Genomic DNA, 23,472 nt, shown 5'->3' on the forward strand with positions numbered 1-23,472 from the left:
ACTGACCTCCTCTCTCAAATTTGAAAACCACTTTTACGTCTCCTGTGGAGAAACATTATTTAGAGATAGATGTAATCACTTCTTTTAAACTAACTTTTCCACCTCCTTTAGCCTCTTTCAATTCAGGATCTCTCTGCCTTTAACTCTGTTCCAAAATTTATCAATATAATGACACACAGATGTTTTCTTAGTCAAAACCCTCCTCAGAAATCTAGTGAAGAACTTGTCTCTTAGCTTCCCAGGGACATGGACCATTCACAGTTTCTCTTTAAAAGACCATTAAAGCATCTCAAGAACTAGCACCAATGATAGAGGCAGCAGGTCAGCTGGACGATGTGGGCATAAGAACATGCTCAGGAGGAGTTCCAGCTCAAAATGAAACTCCTCACGTGGAACAAACAGTGCATCTGATCCCCTCCTCTGTATCCCACGTGCACCACAGAGTTAATATGAGCTCATACAGGCATGGGCAGTTACAGCCTCCAGCCTCAGTCAGACTGGGATATTTAATTCCCTGGATACAGAGACATTTTCTCTTGTATAAAGCAAAATCTGCTCCTGATCCAGTTTCCCAGGGCATGGAAAGTTACTCGATCAGACTGCGAATAATTTCAGCGGCTGAGAAAAACTCCTCTAAAGGTCAGAGAGCTGAGTTGCTGCAGTTGCCTTGCCAGGGCTGTTTCCTAACACAGCAAGTCCTCCAAACCCCCTGGGCTCCCCTAATTCTTTCCTGTCTTCCTTCTTGGGACTGTTCAATATGGGCAATGCTGTTCCTGGAGTCTCCAGTGGTCAAGGCTATGGGGGGCTGCTTATGAGAAAGATGTTTTGTTAAGAACAAAGTTCAAACAGACTTTTACTGGAATAACCTTTTTTTGTGCCTTGGGAATGTTCAAGGATAAGGATTTTGAACAGGGAGGATGGGACATGACCAGACCTGAAGAAAAAGTCTTAATTCTTGTCATGTTCTTGGAAATATAAATTAGAAATAATCGTAGAATCAGAGAGTGGTTTGGGTTGGAAGGGACCTTAAAGACTATCAAGTTCCAACCCCCTGCTATGGGCATGGATGCCTTCTACTAGATCAGGTTGATCCAAGCCCCATCCAAGCTGGTCTTGAAGACTTATAATAATGTCTATATTCTGGATTTAAAGCCTAGGGATGTGAATATCCATTGCTTTATCACACACTTGGTTGAAGTATGAACTGGCAGACGTGGAGTTGAGTAGGAAGAGGGATAGGTGGGTCATGCAGCTGAAAAATATCATGGTATAGATAAAAAAAAAAGTCTTTCCAGCCTTGCTTACAGCACAAAGCGAGACTTCATATTCTAAGATGTTGTGTCTGGACTTTGTATCAAAAAGATACACTGGAACCTTTTACCAGATTGTTGTATTTGATTGGAATTGTTTTTAACAACTGTGTAAGAGTGAAATAATTTTGTGCTTTTTAAAACAAAACTCTATCCCATAAAGAAAAAACAGATCACGGTTCATTTTTATTATATTCTTATTTTCTTCTTCCCAGTAGGAGAAAACCATGCAGAACAAAATGCAATAACTTTTCCTAAAATAATATTCAGTATATTGAATTCCTTGTTAATGCCTTCCTTTGTATATCTTTCTTTATTCATCAGGTTACAGATGTCCAGAAGCCCAATGATAAACGTCAATCTTAATATTTTTAGGTCTAGTTAAAGAAAAATGATGAACACTGTCAGAGCTTGTTTACATCAGGCTGGGCAATAGGAAACCTGTTTCCAGAAAGAAGTACTTGCATTTCCTTGAGGTTGTTTTTGTTGCTTTCAACAGATAAATTCAAATCAAATAGAGGAATATCTTTTGCTATTTCCTATCTGCATGGAAAGCTTGGTGGGAAAGAGAGGAGGAGTCTCCAAAAATAGCCATAAATTCCTCTTAGAGACCAAGGAGACTCCAGTCTGCTCCCAGGACACTCATATTTCTCTATTCTCTCTCTCCATAATTCATGTCATTTTTATCCTTAAAGAGCAACTTTCAGGAATTGTCTGTGACCTTTTTTGTTTCATATTCAAAAATATCAAATTGCACTGATGTGACCTGTTGATAGGAGTGTGACTGAGAAACACATCAATAGTGATGCCTCTGTGTGATATCTGATACTCCATTACCATTTTCCAGAGAAATAGATACACAGATAAAGCTACTTAAGTAAAAGAAATTATTGATTCTCAACTTTAGACCTGTGGCTTTTTTCTCCATTGACAAGAAAATGATTTTTAGGGAATGGAAGAAGTTTGTCAGTGTGTTTTCCTATATTTCCCCAAGAGGAAAAAAAGCAATGATTTTGGGGGGCCAATGGCAGGCATCAGCTTAATAATTAGAACACACTTCAGTGTTTTGCATAGACATGGCCATTTGTTTAGGCAGGAACATTCTTAATTTTGATGTCAATATTTGTTACAAAGACCTGACGCTGTTGTAAGAACTTTGTGGGGTTTGCCACAAACCAGGTACAACCCTATATAGACAAAATACATGGGCTGCCCATCTCAGTTATCTGACCAAACCATTGCTAAGTGGGTTTGGCAAAAATGTTAGTTATCCTAGCTCTGTAAAGATCTGAATTGAGTAAAATCCAGCTATTTTGGTCATCACAGTTTTATAGCCAGACCTTTTCTTTTGGAGAGGTAAACGATATTAAGATATTCTCAGAGGTGGGGACATCATACTCCTTAAATGCAAAAAAAAAGCTCAACCCCATCTTGCTCTTGCACAGGCGTAACAGGGATCACCAAGATGGAGACAGAGGCCAAGGGGAGCTTGTGGAAAGTTTGCTTTGCATCATCAGCACAGTAAAACAAGCTTAATGGCATGAAATTCAGGTCCCATGGCAGAGAACTGCATTTTTATGCTTGCATTTATTTGCACAGTAGCTCGTGGTGCTGGTTGGCACAGCCTGGGCAGCAGAATTCCAGCCTGTTACTCAGGGGTTGTATTTTTTCCCCTCCACACCCACAGACAGCTGGGAACTGAGTTAACTGTCTTTGCCGCTGTCAGCCTGAGAGTGGGCGTTTCTCGGAATCAGCACCATGGTCAGAACTTTCTCTCTTTCCTTTTGGGAGCCCCTACCGGTGTTTTCTCATCGCAGCAGGTGTGAAATGACACAGCATTTCTGTCCCACTCCCAAGATGTACAACATCTCTTTTTTTTTTCTTTGCAAGTCCGTAGGGAAAGAAGTGAACTCATCAATATACACATTTGGAGAAAAAAGAGTCTCCAGGCTGACAACTGCAGTGCTGAGCTTTGACCTTCTGCAGCTTCAAATGGCTGATTTAATGCCTTGAATAAGGCTTGGCGTGGAAAGGCTGACAGGACCTTAATTACAGGGTCATGATACTATAATTACCAGTAGCAGAGTGAAATAAACTCTGCTCATCCAGCTCAAAGCACTTAATAACCACTAGAAATCTTTCACAAATCGTTCTTCCTCTGTCTGCAGAGGCAGCAAAATAGAGAGAGACAGGACTTTCTGCTTCAGCTTCTGTGGTGCAATCGTGATAAATGAGTTTCCTCCAGAAACACAACATTACAATTCCCTTCCTTAAGCACCCTCTGAAAACCTCCTTTTAACTTGGTAGCTCCATCTGTTCAGTATCTTACACTCTGATATGTTTTCATCTATAAAAAGTCCAAATATTATGAGAAGCCAGCCGGGAGAGGGAACAACCATCTGAATCCCAAGCACCAGCACGTGTTAGTTGGAAACCAGATAAAAACTGAGGCTGGATTTTGGTTTCCAAGTCACAGATCATCATTGGATACCAGGTGTTTTCACACACGCACTGCTCTGAGCCTGGCAGGGGAGAGGTTTTTTGTACTCCATGAGATCTTTTTTCTTGTCAAGTGTTATTGGTTGGAGTTAAAACTCGCTGTCTGAGCCCTGCAAGGACGCTGCAGATGTGCTTCTATTCCTGCAGGCTGCTCTCCATCATCTGTAGAACACTTGACTTCTACATTAAAAAAAAATCAACCATGCAAAAAAGTTTAACCAGGTGAAAGAGGAAGATAAATACCTGAAACTCTCCCAATATTTCAGTGAGCCCTTTTTCCTTTTAACACCATTTTTAAAATAAGCCTTTATGTCCCTTGCAGTCAAAGCACGAAACATGAGCATTCATTTTGATTTTCATTTCATTTTGATTTTTCGGTTTTAGAAAAAGGAGTTTTACTTGGCTTCTAGCTCACAGTGTGTTTTTTCCCCTTCCCTCCCAAAGCCAGCATAGTATATGCACATGTTAATGTTTATCTCAAGCTGAATAGTTGATATTCACCCTGGAAAGATGAGGAGGAATCTACATGCTGAAAATGGAAATCTGACTTTTGCTTTTTGCACAGTGCCTTGTCTGGATACTTTTGTTGATTTTTTGATTATTGCTTGTAGTTTAATGAAAAGAATTGAAAGAATCCTGCGTGAGTCCCTTTTAATAGTTCCAGATTTGAAAAAATATTCTGAACTCAGCAAGCTTGATCATAATCTTGCAAAGAATTTCAAGCTCTTGTCCTTCTCTCCAGGGAACCAACAGCTCATATTCTGTTCCTTCTGTGCCTTTCTTTCTGAGTTTTCCACTTAAAGTTTGTAAAAAAGAGAGTGCTGTCTTAAGCCTCTCCAACTTTTAATATTTTGTTCTTAATAGCATTAAATTGCTGTTCAGCAGTATATAATATTAGTCAAGCTTCTGACTGTGAAATGCAGATAGTTAATTAAGTTTTAATCTCTGAGTTATTAGTGAAAAGATCCACACTGACTGGAAGTTTTGCAATCATATATGTATTTTCTTCTCTAGGAATATGACCCCTTTTTTAAAAAAAAAGAGGATTGGGTTTTTTTTAAGGTTTTCTAATGAAATCTTCAGGATGGCTTAAGTAAATGCCATGTTTTACCACAGTTAGAGGTATACACACTTGGAAGTGGCTCAAAACATTTGACAAAAAGTAAGATTCTACCAGATGTTCTATCTCTGTTAAAGACCAGGAGAAATGATGTATTCTCAGCCTTTAGGCCATCACATTATTTGCTGCCAAGTTCTTTTTGTTTTAGTTTGGCTGATCTGTCAGAAGTACAAAAATGCAGCTAGCAGATCTCTGGTCAGAGTTTTAGCCAGTATATCTCCTTAACACCTTGTCTCCTCAGAGCCAATCTCCCTGTTGGAGCAGTTGAAATGTTGGGAATGACCTGATTGTGCTGTTAATTGTCTTCATGGAAAGAAAATATGGAGCAGTAAAAAGCCCTAAAAAAAGGGCCTCTTAATCTTGCAAAGAGCAGCAATTATTGACTGGAAATAAAAGCCACACTTCAGAGAAGAACAAAGGGATTAAATACTCATGCATGGACTAATTAATTGTTGCAGCAGGGGAGCAGATCCTCTACCTCTTTGACATTCCAGATGAAGGCATCCATCTTCCCCTACAAGATATTCCATAGTTGCTCATAATCTGGGGGAAAATGGTCAGCAGATTGTCTGTTTAAAACATTAGAAGAGATGTTCTGTTAGTAACCTTTAACTTCTAAAATGTAGTGATGAGTAATCTGCCTGCACAGACATTTCCAGCCCTACTCCCACCAGGGAAGTTCCTTTGCCATTAGGATATGTCTCCATCATAAAAGGCCACAGTAGATAAGAACCAGATGCTGCCTGTCTTCCCAGATGCCTGCTTGTACCACCATGGTAGAAATGGCCCTTCTTTCAAGTCAGTCTTTCCTCTTAGGAGTGGATGTCCTGAGGATTAAGATGGGGATGGGTTCCCTTCCCCCCCCAGTCCATCACCCTCAGTTAGCAGCAGAGTATTTCCCTTTCTCATGTCACCAGATCTTTACAGACACACAGCACTCTAGTTTACAACTGGATTTTTTTCTGGTTTTCTTATTCTGAACTGTACTTAAACAGGCCTTTCTTGAAAAGAATTTTCTTTGGGGTCTCACCAGAACCTGTAAAAAGAAGGGAGTTAACTCACCAGCTGTCCTTTGTCTGTCTTCACCAAGCAAGATTTGGCATCTCCTAAAGGTTTTTGTGTCCTAGGAGGATTCACAACAGGGATATCACCTCAAGAAATTCTGAAAGAGTTCTGCATTGTGTGTTGCTCTCAGCATTGCCAAGAGAGACAAATAACAGTGGAAATCCCACACATCCAGGCTCTTCCATTAGCATGCTGATCCAGCACAACTGTTTTGTTGGGCTTCATCAGCATGCAGCTCACATCCCACCTTCCCCTAAAGCATCAGAGGAGCTCAGAGGAAATTATTAAGAACACCTTGTATGAGATGAAAGTTCTGATCAGGTTTTGTTTCAGGTGCGAAACCGGCTCCTGGGATCTGCTTCGAGAGAGTCAATTCTGCCGGCGATCCTTACGGCAACTGCGGGAAAGACTCCAAGAGCTCCTTTGCTAAATGTGAACCCAGGTAGGGTCTCTCCCTACAACCACAGGAACAGATGGTGCTGGGAGAGGGCCTGTGCCACTGAAAACTATCTACCTGATCTTTGGGTTTGTTTAATTCCCATCAGGGATGCCAAATGTGGAAAAATCCAGTGTCAAGGAGGAGCAAACCGACCTGTGATCGGTACCAACGCTGTTTCCATAGAAACCAATATCCCACTTCAGGAAGGTGGCAAGATCCTCTGTCGTGGTACCCACGTGTATTTGGGTGATGACATGCCTGATCCTGGTCTTGTACTGGCAGGAACCAAGTGTGAAGATGGAAAAGTAAGATTCTGAAATAATCCCAGACAAGGAGAACATCACCCTCATGCTGCCAATATTTTGTACTAAACTGACCTCTTTTTTCTTTGGGATTTGTTTTTCCCCCACCAAATAATTGTTTCTCAAACTGAATCAGATTCTTAATCTCTTCTTTTAGACACTGTTCTGGATTATAGATTTGCAGATGCAACTCTGAGCAACCTGGTCTAGTAGAAAATGTTCCTGCCCATGGCAGGAGGGTTGGAATTAGATGATCTTCAAGGTCTCTTCCAACCCAAACCATCCTGTGATTCTGTCTGAGGACATTCCCAAGCATCTGTCCATATAGACTTGAGGTTTTCTGCAAAATAAGTACAGCAAAATGCATTACAGTCTTACTAATGAGTTTCTGAGTTCAATGTATTCACCTTCTCAGTGTCCCTAGCATTGCAAAATTGTCATTAGCTTCACTTTATGTTTCAAAGTACATTTTGTGTGCTGATTATGGCTCCCCTTTACTTTTATTTTAATGCAGGAAAATTATCTCTGTCATAGAAAAACATAAAGCCATGGATGCTCAAGGCACCAAAACTGACTTTTGCAATCTTATTTTGCAAACTTTGTGAATTATCCACTATGAATATAGTCCAGATTTCATATGGCCGAGTTTTGCTTTTGTGAGAAAAGGAACTGAGAAAGATGGGAGACAGCCATGATTTTACAGTTGGGGAGGAATGGAAAAAAGTCCAAGAACTATTGAAATGAAGGAGGTTTCCATACCCTCAGTGGAATGCTTGCAAAAAGGAAAAAAAAAAAAACACAAGTGCTTTGATAATTTGTGGTAAATTCAAGTAAGCCTCTGAATTTCTGAATGCTTTTGAATTACTTTGGATTATCACCCTGCACTGGGAACTGGTTTGAAATACATCCCTCGTGAAACTACAGTTCTGTTACAGAAAACAACCCTTACAATATTTCTAAGTCAGTCTGTTACAAAATGCCTTTTTGAAGAAAATTCAGTGCTGGGAAAGCACCCCATTATGTTTTGATAATGAGTATTTAATCTTTCTAATCTATCTAATCATACACATACACACTATAGAACACACAGGCTAATACTTATGAAATTGTATGTTTTACTTTGAGGACATTAGTGCATTTGTATTATGGATTAAGAATATGAATTCAAATATTCTTGGGTTTTCTAAGCTGGGGATCCACAATTTGAAATGCAGCCATTTTAATGTGATCAGAATTCTGTGAGCTGCTGCACTGTGAATATTTGAATTGTGAATGCTGCTGTAATCAGACCATATTCTCTCTATGCGTGCATGTTGATGCCAATTCACTCTAATTTCCTTTCCATTTTTCCTTCTCCCCAGGGGATAAGTGCCCTGATTAAGCATCCCTGTTGCCTCCTTCGACACTATTCCCTGCTTAATGCTAATTATTGTGACTGACTTCTAGTACTACTGAACTGCACTGCAGTAAAACAGTACCAAAATTGTGCAGTGGCGGGGGTTTGACTTTTTTTGTTGTTGTTGTAGTTGTTGTTGACATAGAATAGGGACAGTTATTCCAGTCCTAATATCTTCCTTTTCCAGTTTTGATTAGGATAACTTCTCACTACCAGCATCCTCATCAGTTGTTTGGTTGTTTGATGGCATTATTAGATGGCACTCATCTTGCTGTACTTAAATTTTCAGCTCTATCAACAGAGTAAAGTTTACCTGTAATGTCTGGAAAACAAAAAAATATTGAGTTTTATTCCTTTGCATATGCTATTTGTTTACTTCTTTACTTTACTTTGCATATGCTGTTTGCTTCCATTTCCATTTAGGTCATTAGCCTTTGAATATGGTTGGCTCACATTTGACACCAAAAATTTGTTTAACTTGGAAAAACTTTTCGAAAGGTCTCAGTTTTGCTGAAGAACAATGATGAGCCCATATGTATGTCAATGAACTCACTGAAATATTCAGGCTGCCCTGGGTCCAGGTTCTGTACTAGCATGAAAAACATTTTGCTGTAAACAGAACTATGATAATTTACACCATGAGGAGACCTGGGGCTTTCCTTGAGGAATTACCTGCTGCTGTGAAGACACAAATTCAGACAGATCAGGTACCTGGAAGAATTCTGTTCAGTGCATTCCTAGTCCCGAAAACATGCAAATTACTGGTTTTTAAATTGGCTTTAAAACCTCCCAAACCCCAGGGGCTCAGCACTAGTTCCACTTCAGTGAAGTTATGAGGGTTTACTTGCACAAGCTCAGCATACCAACCAAATAGGAGCTGTGTGGGAAAGTCAGGCTTGGCCAGCATGCTGGTGAGAGCAGAATTCAACTTTCACAGATTTGGATTTAAAAGACACAAAAAGGGCTGAGAAGAAGAAGACACCTAATCTTGGTGTCCTTATCTTTGTGTCAGTGTAATGATATATATATATGAGTACTGGGAAATTTTTGACTGCTAAAGAAGCCCTGAAGGGTGAGCAGAGAGGGACATGAAGCCTTGGGAGCTCCAGTCCTGTTAAAATTCTTTTCCCTTATTTTTCAGATTTGCCTCAATCGCCGGTGCCAGAACACGAGTGTTTTTGGGGTCCACAAATGTGCAACAAAGTGCCATGGACGTGGAGTAAGCATTATAAAAACACTGTTTTTATAATCAGTCAATAACCATTGGACAAGAATTCACTTTATGTTATAGCTTTGGGATCTATCATTGTTTGTAATCGATAAGTCAAAGTCGGTGCAGTAATTTTTTATTATGTATTTCTGTTTTTACTGTCCCTTATCTGAAATTATTTTTATTTGACAAAGAAATATTTGTCAGGCAGCAATTATCTTGTCCTTAATTAAGAGTCTGTGGTACAAAGGAATGTTGTCATCTTCAAAGCAATTTTAAGTCTAACCTTTCATCATGAAGAATTCCCACTAATAGTTAAAAAAACCAGTTTCTCCATAGATACAAAGAAATTAAAATTTTCGAATCGAGCATTTGAAGCATTTGAATTGAGGGGCAAATGAAAAAGCATTTCCAAATGTATTAAAAGCATTCCAAAAGTATTAAAATAAAGGGAAACCTTATTGATGAGTTTCATGGCATGAAAGTGGTGCAGGATGAAAAATCTGATGATATCATTTAATAATATTAGTGTTTTGAAACCCAGTTTATATTATGATAATGTTAATTATGTCAAGCTATGCCTTATTAACCTTGGTTTGCTGATGAGCTGTTTGTTTCTGTCAAAAGCTGTGGCAACCACATTGGATGAGCCATAGAAATTCACTGTCCTCTCCTGAGAAAGAATCCAAATTTGCTTTAACCTCTGTTTTATCCCTCTGAATTTGACAAACTGAACAGTGTTGATGGTGCTGCCTGTTATCATTGAGCTCAAATGAGCAGCAGCTTGAATTGGCATCTTTAAATCTGTACAGTGGAAACTCTCTGGTGCCTCATGAGTGACAAAAAATGACCTTGTGGAATTTTAAATGAGAACTCCTGTAGTGCTTTAATTTAAAAAAAAAAAAAAAAAAGCTTAACAAAGTATAATTTTAATTATCTTCTTGTCTTTGAAAAGTAAATCATTTATTTTTTAATTTTACATGACCACAACCAGTCTGGGCTCTGTGACTGATATTTCATTACTCTGCAGACACAGCCAGAACAGTGTTTCTGAGAGCCTGCCAGCTGACCTGGCCAGAAAAGTGCATATTCAGAATAACCCAAACTCCTTTGAACTGATTTGTGTCTTACTGAGAAACCCATTTATGAATCTGTGCTGTGGGTTCTCCATGGCAGTTATAGATCAGAGATGATCAGGGTTAGCACAGAATTAAGGACCATATTAACAACAAGCCTTAATCCAAAAAACTTCATTTTAAAAACAATTTGATCATCTACAGGTGACTGTGACATCTCAGTGTTCAGTTTTAGGCCCCTCACTGCAAGAATGACTCCAAGAGGCTGGAGCGTGTCCAGAGATGGGAACAGAGCTGGAGAAGGGTCTGGAGCACCAGGAGCAGCTGAGGGAGCTGGGTGGGGCCCAACCTGGAGAAAAGGAGGCTCAGGGGGGACCTTCTGGCTCTGCAGCTCCCTGACAGGAGGGGGAAGCCGGGGGGGGGGAAGTTGGGCTTTGCTCCCAGGGAACAAGGGACAGGACAGGGGGAAACAGCTTGAAGCTGTGCCAGTGAGGTTTAGATTGGATATTGGAGAAAATCTCTTCACCAAAAGGGCTGTCCAGCCCTGGCACAGCTGCCCAGGGCAGTGGTGGAGTCCCCATCCCTGGAGGGATTTAAAAGCCGTGAGGATGTGGCACTTGGGAACAGGGGTTAGTGGTTAATGATTGGACTCAGTGATCTTAGAGGGCTTTTCCAACCTAAACAATTCCATGACTCTATGTATTCTGTCAATTCAGCACAGAACTTTACCCTCTGTACTAACTACATAGCTACTCCTTGGGTGGTAGCAAAAGGAAATAAGAAGCATTTGGACTGTGGGACCTCCTGAGGAAAAATCCATGACTCTACTGGCTCTGTCTGCTCTGTGCAGTGGGAACAGGCTGATTTTAGTGATGGGCTCCAGTCCTCTGGAGCTCTCTTATTCTGCAGGGGGCATTTGATAGATCAGGCCTTGCAAACTGTTTCTTAGCTCAGATTAAAACCACCAGAACAGGTAGGATGGTATCTTTAGAGACAGTGCAGGTGTGATATCAAAGCTCCCTGAGGGTTTCCTCAGCTCTGATCCCAGTTTCACAACTAGTTCATCTTGGAGCAGTGGAAAAATCAGTACACAGGCTAGTTGCAAGCCCTAGGATAGGATAGGAGTGGGCTGACACAGCTTTACAGCCTCAACACCATGGGGAGACTCCTGCTTCGGTGGAGGCAGAAGAAATTTAGTTTAACAGAAGTTAGAAGGTAGATAATGCTGCTGGAAGCAAAGAAAGAACAAGACTTCAGAGGTGTCTGATTATCCTGATATTATTGATGTTGTCAGCTGGGGCAACTCCAACGATTACCTGCCAAATAAATAACGTTGTTTAGGATCCCTGTTGCTCCATGCTGAGTTGCTCCATCCCACCTTAGCCATGCCAACAGCCAGACACCAGCACAGATCTTTTCTTCTGCAAGTTTTATTCCTGTTACTGTCTGATTAGAAGCCTTTTTCAGCCAGGGCTGCTCTCAGATGTTAAGGGTAATCCTTTTGATGTTCAGCCATTTGCCTTGTTTTGCAGGTCTGCAACAACAAGAAGAACTGTCACTGCGAGGCCGACTGGGCCCCCCCGTTCTGTGACAGGCCAGGCTTTGGTGGCAGCGTGGACAGTGGACCCATCAGACAGGCAGGTCAGTGCTAATCCAGGTTTTACCTGTTGTTTCCATGATAAAGAATGGAAATACAAAGTGTCACCTTGTAAGCAACGCACTTGCAAGATCAGGAAATAAGTCAGTAAATCAAATGGCTTCATCCAAACGCTTTGCCACCAGCCTGGGAATTTAGGAAGCAAAGCCAAGGCAGGCTGAGAGCATCAATTTTCTTGCATAACTAAAGACAGAATAGTCCTGGAGGGTTCTTCTCTTTGCGTTACTTTTTATTCTTTTCAAGATACATGGTCAAGTTTAGTAGCTGACTGCAGTAAGTAGGAAGTTGTATTGATTGAAGCTTAGGATGAGGAGCTGACTCCCACACTTGAGCTGATCCTGTTGCCATGGTAGATGAACATTGCAGTACTCCTGGATTCACATTGAGACATGCCAAGCTCTGGTGTTCTCCACTGAGTGTATCAGGATGGGAATCCCTTAACTATGTGCCTAATGAAGAGTGGGTATTGCAAAGACTGCAAATGCAAAATTATTATTTTCTATAATTTGTATTTCAATTTCCCCTTGTTGGGTCTGCAGAACGTTGGTTATAGTATCTTACTTCTCTTTGGCCAACTTCAGAAAGAATTATTTCTACACATTGCTAAGTTTATGAGATTTGATAATCACATGTCAGTTTTTCCCCAGAGTGCTCTAACTTTGGTGATTTCCACAGGGATGTTTCTGATTTATGACTGAGTACATGACAGGACAAGCAATCTATTCACATATACATATATAAACTAAAACTTGATGGAAAATAAGGTCTCCTTTCCTTATGAATAATACTATTCTAAACCAAAATGGATTCTCTTTTCTACATACCAGATGCTGCAGTGAGTTGTAATACTGGATTTATGACACCATGGTCATTTCCATGACAAAGCTTCACATTATGATTTCACTATTGAAACATTCTTTTCTTTAAATGATAGCAAAGAAACCATGGTCAGGCACTGAATAAATGTCATTATTTGTGTTGAATGTTTCCTTTTAAGGTATTCTTTAAAGCATAATAGTCCTTTTTCAGCTTACCTGAAAACTAAGTCACTGGAGAAGACAAATATATATCTTTGATACTTCTAACGTTTTATGCTTTGATAATTCTTGAATTTTGTGTTTTGGAAGCCAACACTTCAGTTTAACAGAAAATTGTTTTAACATTGGTTTTATACAGTGTTTTAGTTTTACCATTTTTCTCCAAAGAGAGTGCTGTACTTAATAATACAGCGAATAAAAAAAATGGAAATTTCCAGAGGAATTTTCTGCAGTTGGCACTTGGATTTTACCCAGCTGACTTGCAATAAACCAATGTGTTTGACACTGTATTTTTCTTACAAAGAAGCCTTAAATATTTAACCATTAGGTAGAGAAGGGAATTAATTTAAATTACATGCTCTTAGCTTAGTGAGGTGTATATTATTCGGGATTTATTATTTTTATCATTAGATGACTGGATTTGATGATATTAGAGGTCTTTTCCATCCTTAAAGATTCTATAATTCTGCAGTGCTGTAAGGTCCCCATCAAGCCCCACATCTTAGTCAGTGCTGACTGTTCCCCAGCATCCCAGTGAGTTCAGGCCAGTGGATGGGAGCCAGCTGGCTGGGAATCAGTTGGGATAAGCCAGAGCCAGTGATGATAGGTTACCAGAGCAAAGATTAAAGAAGTTTCCCCTACTGTGGGAGTGTGCATTTTTCAGGTCAGCAGTCCTGAAGAATCACAACATCCTCTCCTCCAGGCAATGATCATATCAGATCAGAGCTGCCGCTCACCTCTTCCTAAAAGTAAGGCTTTCCTTCCAGCTGCAAGTCATCTAGGCAGGGTTCATCTCACTGTTGTGCCTCATTTAGGTCCCAGCAAGGTACTTAAAGCAGCTTAAAGCACTCTGCAAACTGGAGCAAGTCCAGCAGGCTGCAGCCCCTCACTAGGCAGAGCATCCCTCTGAGAGCCGAAGGTTTTCCTTTGGTTCCTCACTTGCCTCCAATTTTGATTGCACAGCATCTGGGCTCAGCCCCAGCTGTGCAGATTTCAGACTATTTACCTGGTGTTAAAGCACAATGAAACCCCTAAAATCTCTTAATAAAGGAGCTGGATTGCTGCTTGTGTCTGAGGGATGGAATACATGAAAGTCTGGATGTTACCAAACCCTGATCTCGGCATTTCTGATCCTTTTGCCTCCCTCTCAGCCTCTGTCCCCCTCCCACCCTGGCAGCAGGAAGAAAATTCCAGTTGGCATTGCATATTCACAATCATCTGGTGGGGGTCAGGACCTCTAACATAGGTGCAGAGAGAGAGAATATATGGAGGTATTCATGTTTAGACCCAGAGAGAAGAGAAGAGAAGAGAAGAGAAGAGAAGAGAAGAGAAGAGAAGAGAAGAGAAGAGAAGAGAAGAGAAGAGAAGAGAAGAGAAGAGAAGAGAAGAGAAGAGAAGAGAAGAGAAGAGAAGAGAAGAGAAGAGAGAAGAGTTGGAAGGGACTTACAAAGTCATATTTTAACCCATTTTTCCCCAATATTAAAGAAATAATTTTAAAACAGACCATAATTCAAGCATCAGACTAGAAGAAATGAGTTGATTAGTCCTCAATTTACAGTTTATTCACCCCACCTGCATTGCTGGAGTGAAAAAGAAAGCCAGGACAGGTCAGACAGGGCTGTCCTGCTCCACATCCACAACATATTTTGGTAAAGATGGATCTTGAAGGAAGTTTTTTCCATGTGCTTTGTTGCAGATAATAAGAGTTTGACCATAGGAGTGTTGATAACCATCCTGTGCCTTATCTTTGCTGGATCAATCATGTACCTGAAAAGGAAGACTTTCATGAGATGGTTGTTTACAAGTAAGAAGACAACAATAGAGAAATTAAGGTATGATCATTTTCCCTAATTATACTTTAATAGATCTTAGTGAAAAGAACCAACAAACACAGCAGTGTGAATATGTTAGAGAGAGCCAGCCTTGACAAAAACATTCAGCAAGGATTAACAGCAACATTTTCCCTGGGTTAGTTTAATTTCATTGATAGTCAGTAAATAATGTAGGTATTGGTTTGAATATATCCCTTTCCTTTTGGGATAAAAAATTCAGCAGTGATGGAAGTATTGCCTTTATTTTCATTTGCTTGAAATAGCTTCATTACATTGTGTGGCCTTTTATCTAAACTCATTGGAATGAGTTGAAACTTTTATATTTGAGGTCATTACTGTTTAAATGTTAGATTCATTAGAATAGTCTCGTGGGTGTTACAAAGCTGCATTTCCACAGATTGCAGAAGCTAATTTAACAGACTACTGGTTTCCAAAAAATCAATATTTATTTTTATTCTTGCAGGAGCACTAGACAATTCTTACTTTCCTTGTTTACTATAACAAGTCAGAAAGTCCTTGCAAAATCTCATTCTGAAAGGAAGCTACTGTTTAAAAAAATTTGGGTGCTATAAAACAGAATGTTGCGTTCAACAAATAAATGTTTGCATTGCAGGTCTGTGAGTCCAGCAAGACCTTCCAGTTCATCTGAGCCTAATCACGTACATACCACAGCTATTAGTAAAAATCTCACCACGAAGCCACAAAATACAACCATACAAAAAGTGAGTCCCTAAATAGTTTTAAAAAAAGTCGAGAAGGGAAGGGGGGGGGGGGGGCAGGAATATATATTTTGTACCTCATTTGAGTTATTTAATATAATAAAATTGTTACATGGACTTAATATCATGTAGAGCTAACACTAATAAAATGAGAGAAGATGTAGGCTTCAAAATTCATTTATGGCTTCCAAGTTTAAGACCAGTGTCAAGTGCAGGCAAGGAACAGCTTTGTGTCCAGGATAGAGCCAGTTCTTACCCTAGAACGTCTGGGTGGGGGAGAGTTAGTGGTTGAATAGGACTCTGGAAGCTGTTGATTGCTTCTCTGGTTGCAGAGATATTAAAGATGGATAAAAACAGACAGAAGAGAAAACCTAGAGAATAACATGGATTTTAAAGTAGCAATAGGCCAGGCTGGATGGGGCTTGGAGCAATCTGGTCTGGTGGAAGGTGTCCCTGTCCATGGCAGGGGGTGGAATGAGATGAGCTTTAAGGTCGCTTCCAGCCCAAACCATTCCATGATTCTATGTCAACTCTTGAAGTTTATAACTTTTGTTTGGATGTTTTTCCATAGAGAGATGGCCCCAGACGGCCTCTGCCCTATCAGATCATCGACATCAGCAACCCTGTGAAGACACACGATTTGCCACAACTAAAAACACCACAGCGAGTCCTACCACCCCTTCCCCAGCTGCCAGGCCACCAAGCTGGGCCTGAAAGACCCTTGCCAGCCAACCCTTCACTGAGGTTCTCCCAGGTATGCACTGTTTTTCTTCTATTTAGTATTTACTGTGTGAGTTATCTGCATGTGGTGAGGAGAAGTGAAGTGTTTACTCATCCTTCATGCTGCCCTTTTCCCACAGTATTTCCTTTATGCTTTGTAGGAGTTTAGAAACGAGGTGTAGATGTGTTGCTTTATGGCAGCTGGGGTTGCGAGCCTAAATTTTAGGATCCTGAACTCTCTTTTCACCACTCAAAAAACACAACAATGCAAGCAATCTCCATATTACAGAGAAATGCAGGCTCATCTCCCCAGCTGCCCAACCAGAGGGGAAGCTGTACAGTTCGTTAGCAAGGTACCAAATACAGTTGACAGACTTTAGGAAGGCAGGTTGCAGATGTGATGTGCAAGAGCAAAAGGTGTACTAGCTTGATGTACTTCTGGTCTGCCAAGGGGTGCATGAACTACATTCTGTTTTCCCAGAGCACACATCTGAAGAGCAGGCTGGTAATTACCCCCACTATTTCATGCAGGCACACCTTTCATTACAGTGCTTAAATACAGATGGGAAACCTTTTATTTTTTTTTTTTTTTATTGAGTAAGATGCATCTGAGGGCAGTAGTCAGGGGACATGAAGTTGTCTGTGCAGTTGTCTACATTAAATAGTCCCTTTTCTTGTCACTGGCTGTTCTCTTTTGGTCACATTTGTAGCGTGACTGTTTCCTAGCAAAGGAACCAGGCACCCAGCAATTTCTGTTTTGTAGATATTGTGCTATTCTGGATATGGTACAAGGTTAAAATGAAGTGAATGTTGTTAACACCAGGCTATCTCCTGTGAGCTGCTCTGAGACACTTTCCCAGTGATTGATGGGAGGATTTGGCTGTGAGACTCAGTGCTGAAGTGATTTGAAAAGCAGTTGGAAAAATAACAGAGAAACAAACAGGGGTGAGACAGGTTGCCCAGAGAAGCTGTGGCTGCCTCATCCCTGGAAGAGTTCAAGGCATGGTTGGATGGGGCTTGGAGCAACCTGGGACAGTGGAAGGTGTCCCTGCCTGTGGCAGGGAGTTGGAATCAGACGGGCTTTAAGATCCCCCCCAATCCAAACCACTCTGTGATTCTATGAGGCAGCACTGAGCTCCATGGCAGGCTGCTTACATATTGAGACAGCAAATAAAATGTATCTAGTTTTGATTTTCTCTAAATCTGGATATTTAATCACTCAAGTTAGACCAAGTTTTACAACTGTGGCCAGTTTATTAATTCCTTTCAAAGTATTTAAACTTTTCTTCTTTCACTTGTCCATCCTGCTAGCCCTTTCCCTTTTCAAGGGAATGGGAAATACTGATTCTTTCTAAAATCAATTTTATAGGAAATCTGAAATAGTATTGGTTTCTCTTACTTGTCTTTAGCTCCAATGGTTCATATTCTTACCTCTTTAACATTCTCCATAATTCACAGTGGTCAAAATCAAGATTTTAAGTGCAAGTGCTTTTCTGTTTCCTAAGCAGAATACAGATGGAGAAAAGGCTTTCCAAGAAAAGGTAACAATTTCTCATTGTGATGCTGCATCTGTCCCTGTCCTAGCATCACTGCATATCATAGCAGCCCAATGCTCCCCTACAACTCATGTTCTTAAGTGTTTTATGCTCAAAATCTCACACAAAGTGCAAGGGAGAATACCAGATCTCCAGGACTATCATTAGCAAAGACTGACAGATCTGAAACTGCCAGAAAGCTTTTGGCTCAAATTAATTGTGACAGTTACTCCATTGAGAAGAATATCACAATTTTCAGCTGCTGCACGAAACAGAAGCAGGACAAACAGGGGATCAACTCAAAGCAATTTAGAGAACAAACAAGAATGGCCTCTTTCAAAATTATGTCCATAATCTCAACATTGTCAGAAACAGCTCCTTTTTATATCAGAGGGGACTCTAGGGGGAGAAAATCTTTTTTTCTGAGGTGAACGATTTTACTCCTTCAAATCCTGGAAGAAGTAAATTAGCTTAAGAATAGCTTTGGATAATATCTATAGATATTAATTAATGTATTGCTTCAGCACTCTCTCGGAAGCACATCCACCAGGTCATCAAGAGGAAGCACTTTAAAAATCATTGCTACATTCATAATGTCCTCCAGATGCTCAGTTCTGCAGGATGGTGCTGAAGAGGAGCATCCAAAAACCCATTCACAGCTTCTATGGCTCCACAGCTGCCTCCTCCTGCTTCTCCCTTCCGAGAGGTGCATTTAAACATGAGCTGCTTCCTTGTGCCTCTGGGCTTGGACAGCTGAGGCACCAAATCCTCAGTAGACTCTGAGACAACTCTTTTCCCCTCTAATGGTTGAGACAGAAATTAACAAATTATTAAATTATTATTTTGATATAACATTTCCTTACAGATGTAAGTAAAATAGTTAAAAGACGCCACAAAATCCCCCAAACAAACAAAACCCCCAAAATTCTTTAGCAAATGAGCTGTTGCCAAGTTTCATGTTTAACAAACTTTGGACTGATAAACAGCTTTTTCTTCTTTTAGATGCTCTTGCAAGGCAGATATACTTTATTTGCAGGCCAGATTCACAGTCAATAAATCAACACAGCACCACTGAAGGTGCAGGTTTGTCCTAACCGTGGGTTCAGTCTAGGCCTTGGATTTGATCTCTTCCTCTTAGTTTTGTTACTCTTAGCATTCAGTTGCTGCCTCTGATGCTGTCATCATCTTCTTACCAAAACATATTTCATATTTTACAGCTCACCTCTAATTGCAGGAGGTACAGCTTTGTGTTTTTACTTTTCCTCCAGTAAAGCTGAGCTGGGCTCATCTTCTGCTGCTTCTGCCACAGTCACCCCTGGGAATAGCTCTCCTGTGGCACCTCAGCCTGGCTTTAGGCACTGAGGGCTTACATAAATTAAGTTCCCATCTAAACAGATTGAGGAATACCCCCCTTCTCACCCACTGCGTGTCAGGCAGGAACATTCTTCCAGTTGCTTATTTAAAAATCAGTGAAAAGAATAGAAATTTCATGCACCTGATGTCTTTGTAGCTACTCAGTATGAAAATTACCTTTCTCATGGCAATATTTAAAACAACACTTCTCCAAAAACAGAGACTGAGTGCATGACATGCCAAGTTCTCAGTATAAGACTGGACAAAGAAATCCATCCCCAAACTCTTTGTATTGAAGGGCTGAAGCTCTGTAGGGGGGAAAATGGGCTTGGAGAAAGGAGAGAGGTGGAGCAGGGAAACACAGCCATGGTCTTGAAAGGCTCCAGCAGGTTCCTACATATGTTAACATAAAAAGCTGTATGACTTTGGATTCTCCTGTGGTACACAAAGAATATAAAAGACCCTCCTGTACTCACTCAGGTACTAGTAACAGTTATGCAGAGAGTTAAAAAGAGAATGGACATTACACGAAATTTAAAATGTAGTTTGAAGCAAATTTGAAATTACTGTGTATGAGATTTATTGAGCTCACGTATTTTCTTCCTTATGAAAATGCCTATGGATAGTCAACCTGCATTTCCTTCTAGAAACAGCAAACATTTGTCAAGAAAAGTTAGGAAAAAAAAGGGGTGCTCAAAACAAATAATGAAGAGTACTTTATTCATGAGCCATTGGTGCTCTGATCGCTTGTTTTGATTACATTTTGCAGGGGATCTTTAACTAGATTATGCTTGTAAGCTCTGCCTATTTCCTTTCAGTTAATTTTACTAATGATAATTATGGCAAACTAAAAATAAAGAATAAAATTCCTTGGAAAAAGCACAGTTATGCAGCTCAAATAGTAGAAAGATCTGAAGCGAGTTTGGGGATATGTTGGAGAGTTTTTGTGTGCCCTGAGTGAGCCACTTAATCTGTCCCAGCTCTTCATAATGAAGACCACAAATAGACATGTTACCATGTTTGCAGGGCTTCAAGGACCACCCAGAAGAGTCATCTGACAGCAGATGACTTCTGTTCTTTATTAATGAAGTCTTTAATTCCACAGAATGAAAGCACAGCAACATCTCTAAAAAAAATAATTCCACAGATGCTACCAATCCAAACCAGAATGGAGTAGTTTGTTTTTCTGGTCATCTGAATTTCCATTTTAAAGTGATTTCTAATATTTCCATCTTTCTATATAACTACTTTTACAAAGTTATATATTTAATTTTCGTTGTTTTCTTTTACCACCAATTAACCATTGACCCCAGGAGAGAGGCATCCTGTATTTCTAGAGTAAAGAATCAAAAGAAACAAAATCATTAAAATATATTAATAAACATTTGTTTTAAAACATAAGTGCCCACTTATTAAAAATAAGTCATGGTTTACTCATTTAAAGATATATAGTCACAGCTGCCTCAAAATAATCTTCAATTGAGGTTCATTTGGATAGTGGGGGTTAGGCACTGTGAGGGTGGTGAGGACCTGGCACAGGTTGCCCAGAGAAGCTGTGACTGCCCCATCCCTGGAATTGTCCAAGGCCAGGTTGGACGGGGCTTGGAGCGACCTGGGCTGGTGGGAGGTGTCTTTGATGATGATCTTTAAGGTCTCTTCCAACCCAAACCAGTCTGCTACTCTATGAGTTTATCTCAGTTGTTGCTGTGCTAAGGGTGTTCTGTAGGTTCTGAGAACTAACACAACCTTGTTTTATAACAGGACCTCCCCAAGCCCAGCCCTCCTCGGAAACCTCTCCCAGCAGACCCTCTGACCAGAGCACGCAGCTCCTGCACAGCTGTGCCTGGACACACAAAGGCTCTGCCTCAAGTCACTCCTGCAAGGTCAGTCCTCCTCATGAATACCTTGATTTACAGCACTTCATTCAAAGACATGTCTAAAATGTCTTGAGTAATTATTGCTCAGAGCCACACAGCAACCATTTTCTGTTTGCTTATACAAAAGCATGTTCTTCCCACTGGGAGTGCGGCAGCACAGTTGCTCTGACCTCCATAAATATGAGAATTTATACCACCTGTGGGGGTTTAACTGTAAGCACCCAACTGTATGTTAACAAAAACTCACCAATAAATACAATAACTCCCCAAAAAAAGTCCACTTCAGACCCTTGAGAGAATTGGACTGAGAACTAAACGCTGCTAAGATCAACCACCAACAGAAGCAATTTCCTGTTCGCACATCTCCAATCTCTATCATCTAAAAATAATATCAAAAATGTTCAGAAAGCACACAAGTTGTACACTTCCAAAATATAAGTATGTTAAAAAAAAAATAAATCAGGAAGTAGAATAACTATAAGCATAGTCAATGGTGTTTTCTTCCCCAATGTTCTTCACTTTCATTTGAATAAAGTGAGCTTCAAAGAAGATAAAAGAGGTGTTTTAAGCTACAGGAATTCTACTTAATTAGAAACATTAAAAATAGAATCAATATAGTTTCCTAATATTTCTAGCAAAAAGACTGCAAGAAGGGACTTTTGATTCCAAACTCCTGGCTGTCCATTCTAGTAAGATATTCTGAAAGTAATAACATTTTAAGCTGACTACTACAACTTTTGGAAACTAACTGGTATTCTACAACATTAAGTAGCATTTTTGAACAGGTATAAAATTGACGAGCACCCAAAGAAACAAAGAGTTTAAGTAACATAATTTGCTATTTTCTTTCTTTCCAACAGACCTGCTCCCAGACATCCACCACAGGTGTCCAGGTCCAGCAGCTCTGTGGATGTGAAGTGACTGGAAAACCTGACACCTTTGTTTTAAAAAGTGAAGACAGACGTTTGCACTATCTTTCAACTCCAGCTGGAGTTCATTTCTATGACAATACTTAGAATTTTTAATGTTTAAAACAGCATTATTTTTAAGAATTCTGAGCTACTGCCTTTGGTGCTGTGCTGTGCTATGGTGCTCTGTATACTTGCTCAGGTACTTGTAAATTATTAATTTATGTTGAATATTTATTACAGTGCAGTGCACTGTAATAGATATTTTTACCATAGCTGAGTTTTCCTAAGAAGGAAGCCTTTTTTTTTTTGTAATATTTCACTGAACTTGAATAATTCTGCTCTATTGGTCCTATGTAGGTTTTTTAGTTTTGGTCTATTCTTTGAGGAGTGTTGATACTCACAGATAAATCAAACGTGTAACCAACTCAATTTCAGTAATTCAGAATAAACTTTGGAATAAATACATCAGGGTACAAAGGAAAAACCTGTCCTGGAACACAGTGAAATGCCTGATATCTGCACAAAGAGGTGTAACATGTACTTAGCCAAAGGATCACTCTGTACTGTAATTTCATGTTACTGTTTGAAATCGTGAAGAAATCTGTGCTGAAAGAGAATGTATTCACAAGTTCTCTCACTGAAAAAGTACTGTATATCAGAAAACTGTATTTCTTTTAACCTCATTTTCCTCAAACAGCACATGGTTAGTACATATTAATGCAGATATCAGGCCTCCCACTGTCATCTCCTTTCTGATGCTTTGCTAGTTGAATTCAACCATCTCTGTTGCATCACTGTCCTGATCAGACTGACAGCACATTACAGGTATGGGGGGAAGCCAAGCATTACAAAGAATTGCATTTTAAGACTCAACTATTATACTTATTTCTTTTGCCTCACCGCTCTGCTTATCAACTGTATTTTGCATATTTACTACTGTTTTGTATTTAACTTCTACAGTGTTGCTCTGGGTTTCTTAATTCTTGAATCAAAATGTGTATTTTGGTTATCCTAAGACATGGAAGAAAATAATTCATCTCTACTTTGTTGGCAGCATTACAGCTGATCTCTTCTTACCTTCTCAGTAGCACTGCTGAACACAGTTGTTTCACCTATGTTGGAACAACAATAATTTTCAAATATCAGTTGAAACAGAGGGAGAAGGAACTATTACCTTATATATGTTGGTTTCCTCATTGCTTGTAGTTTTTGTTTCTTTAAGCAAAAATAAAAGCATTGACAGAAACTTGTATCTCCACTCAGTAAGTGTAATTGTATTTCATTTTCCCCAGTTATTCCCCACTGCAGCAACATAACCCTCATGTTTATTGATAAACTAAACAAACCCAAATAAACCCCATCTTAGTTTGTTGCTGAATAACAAAGGAAATGCTTCACGAAAGTATTTCAATTC

General features: G+C 39.9%; 1 protein-coding gene across 2 annotated transcripts in view; it reads left to right on the forward strand.

The window, feature by feature from the left end:
- Positions 1-23,252, forward strand: part of ADAM12 (ADAM metallopeptidase domain 12) — a 182,842-nt gene extending 159,590 nt beyond the window's left edge. Inside the window, exons 15-23 of one of the 2 annotated variants that reach the window (XM_027655327.1) lie at positions 6,328-6,436; positions 6,540-6,738; positions 9,273-9,350; positions 11,950-12,058; positions 14,808-14,943; positions 15,557-15,665; positions 16,234-16,416; positions 21,032-21,153; positions 22,008-23,252. In XM_027655327.1, the coding sequence (XP_027511128.1) occupies positions 6,328-6,436; positions 6,540-6,738; positions 9,273-9,350; positions 11,950-12,058; positions 14,808-14,943; positions 15,557-15,665; positions 16,234-16,416; positions 21,032-21,153; positions 22,008-22,068 (1,106 nt within the window). In that variant the 3' untranslated portion in view covers positions 22,069-23,252. Of the gene's footprint in view, positions 1-6,327; positions 6,437-6,539; positions 6,739-9,272; positions 9,351-11,949; positions 12,059-14,807; positions 14,944-15,556; positions 15,666-16,233; positions 16,417-21,031; positions 21,284-22,007 lie in introns of those variants that run through there. The other variant, XM_027655326.1, reaches the window with a different exon arrangement.
- Positions 23,253-23,472: the final 220 nt, after the last annotated feature.

Source organism: Corapipo altera, unplaced genomic scaffold (genome assembly GCF_003945725.1).
Source record: "Corapipo altera isolate COAL_440 unplaced genomic scaffold, ASM394572v1 180, whole genome shotgun sequence".
NCBI lineage: Eukaryota > Metazoa > Chordata > Aves > Passeriformes > Pipridae > Corapipo > Corapipo altera.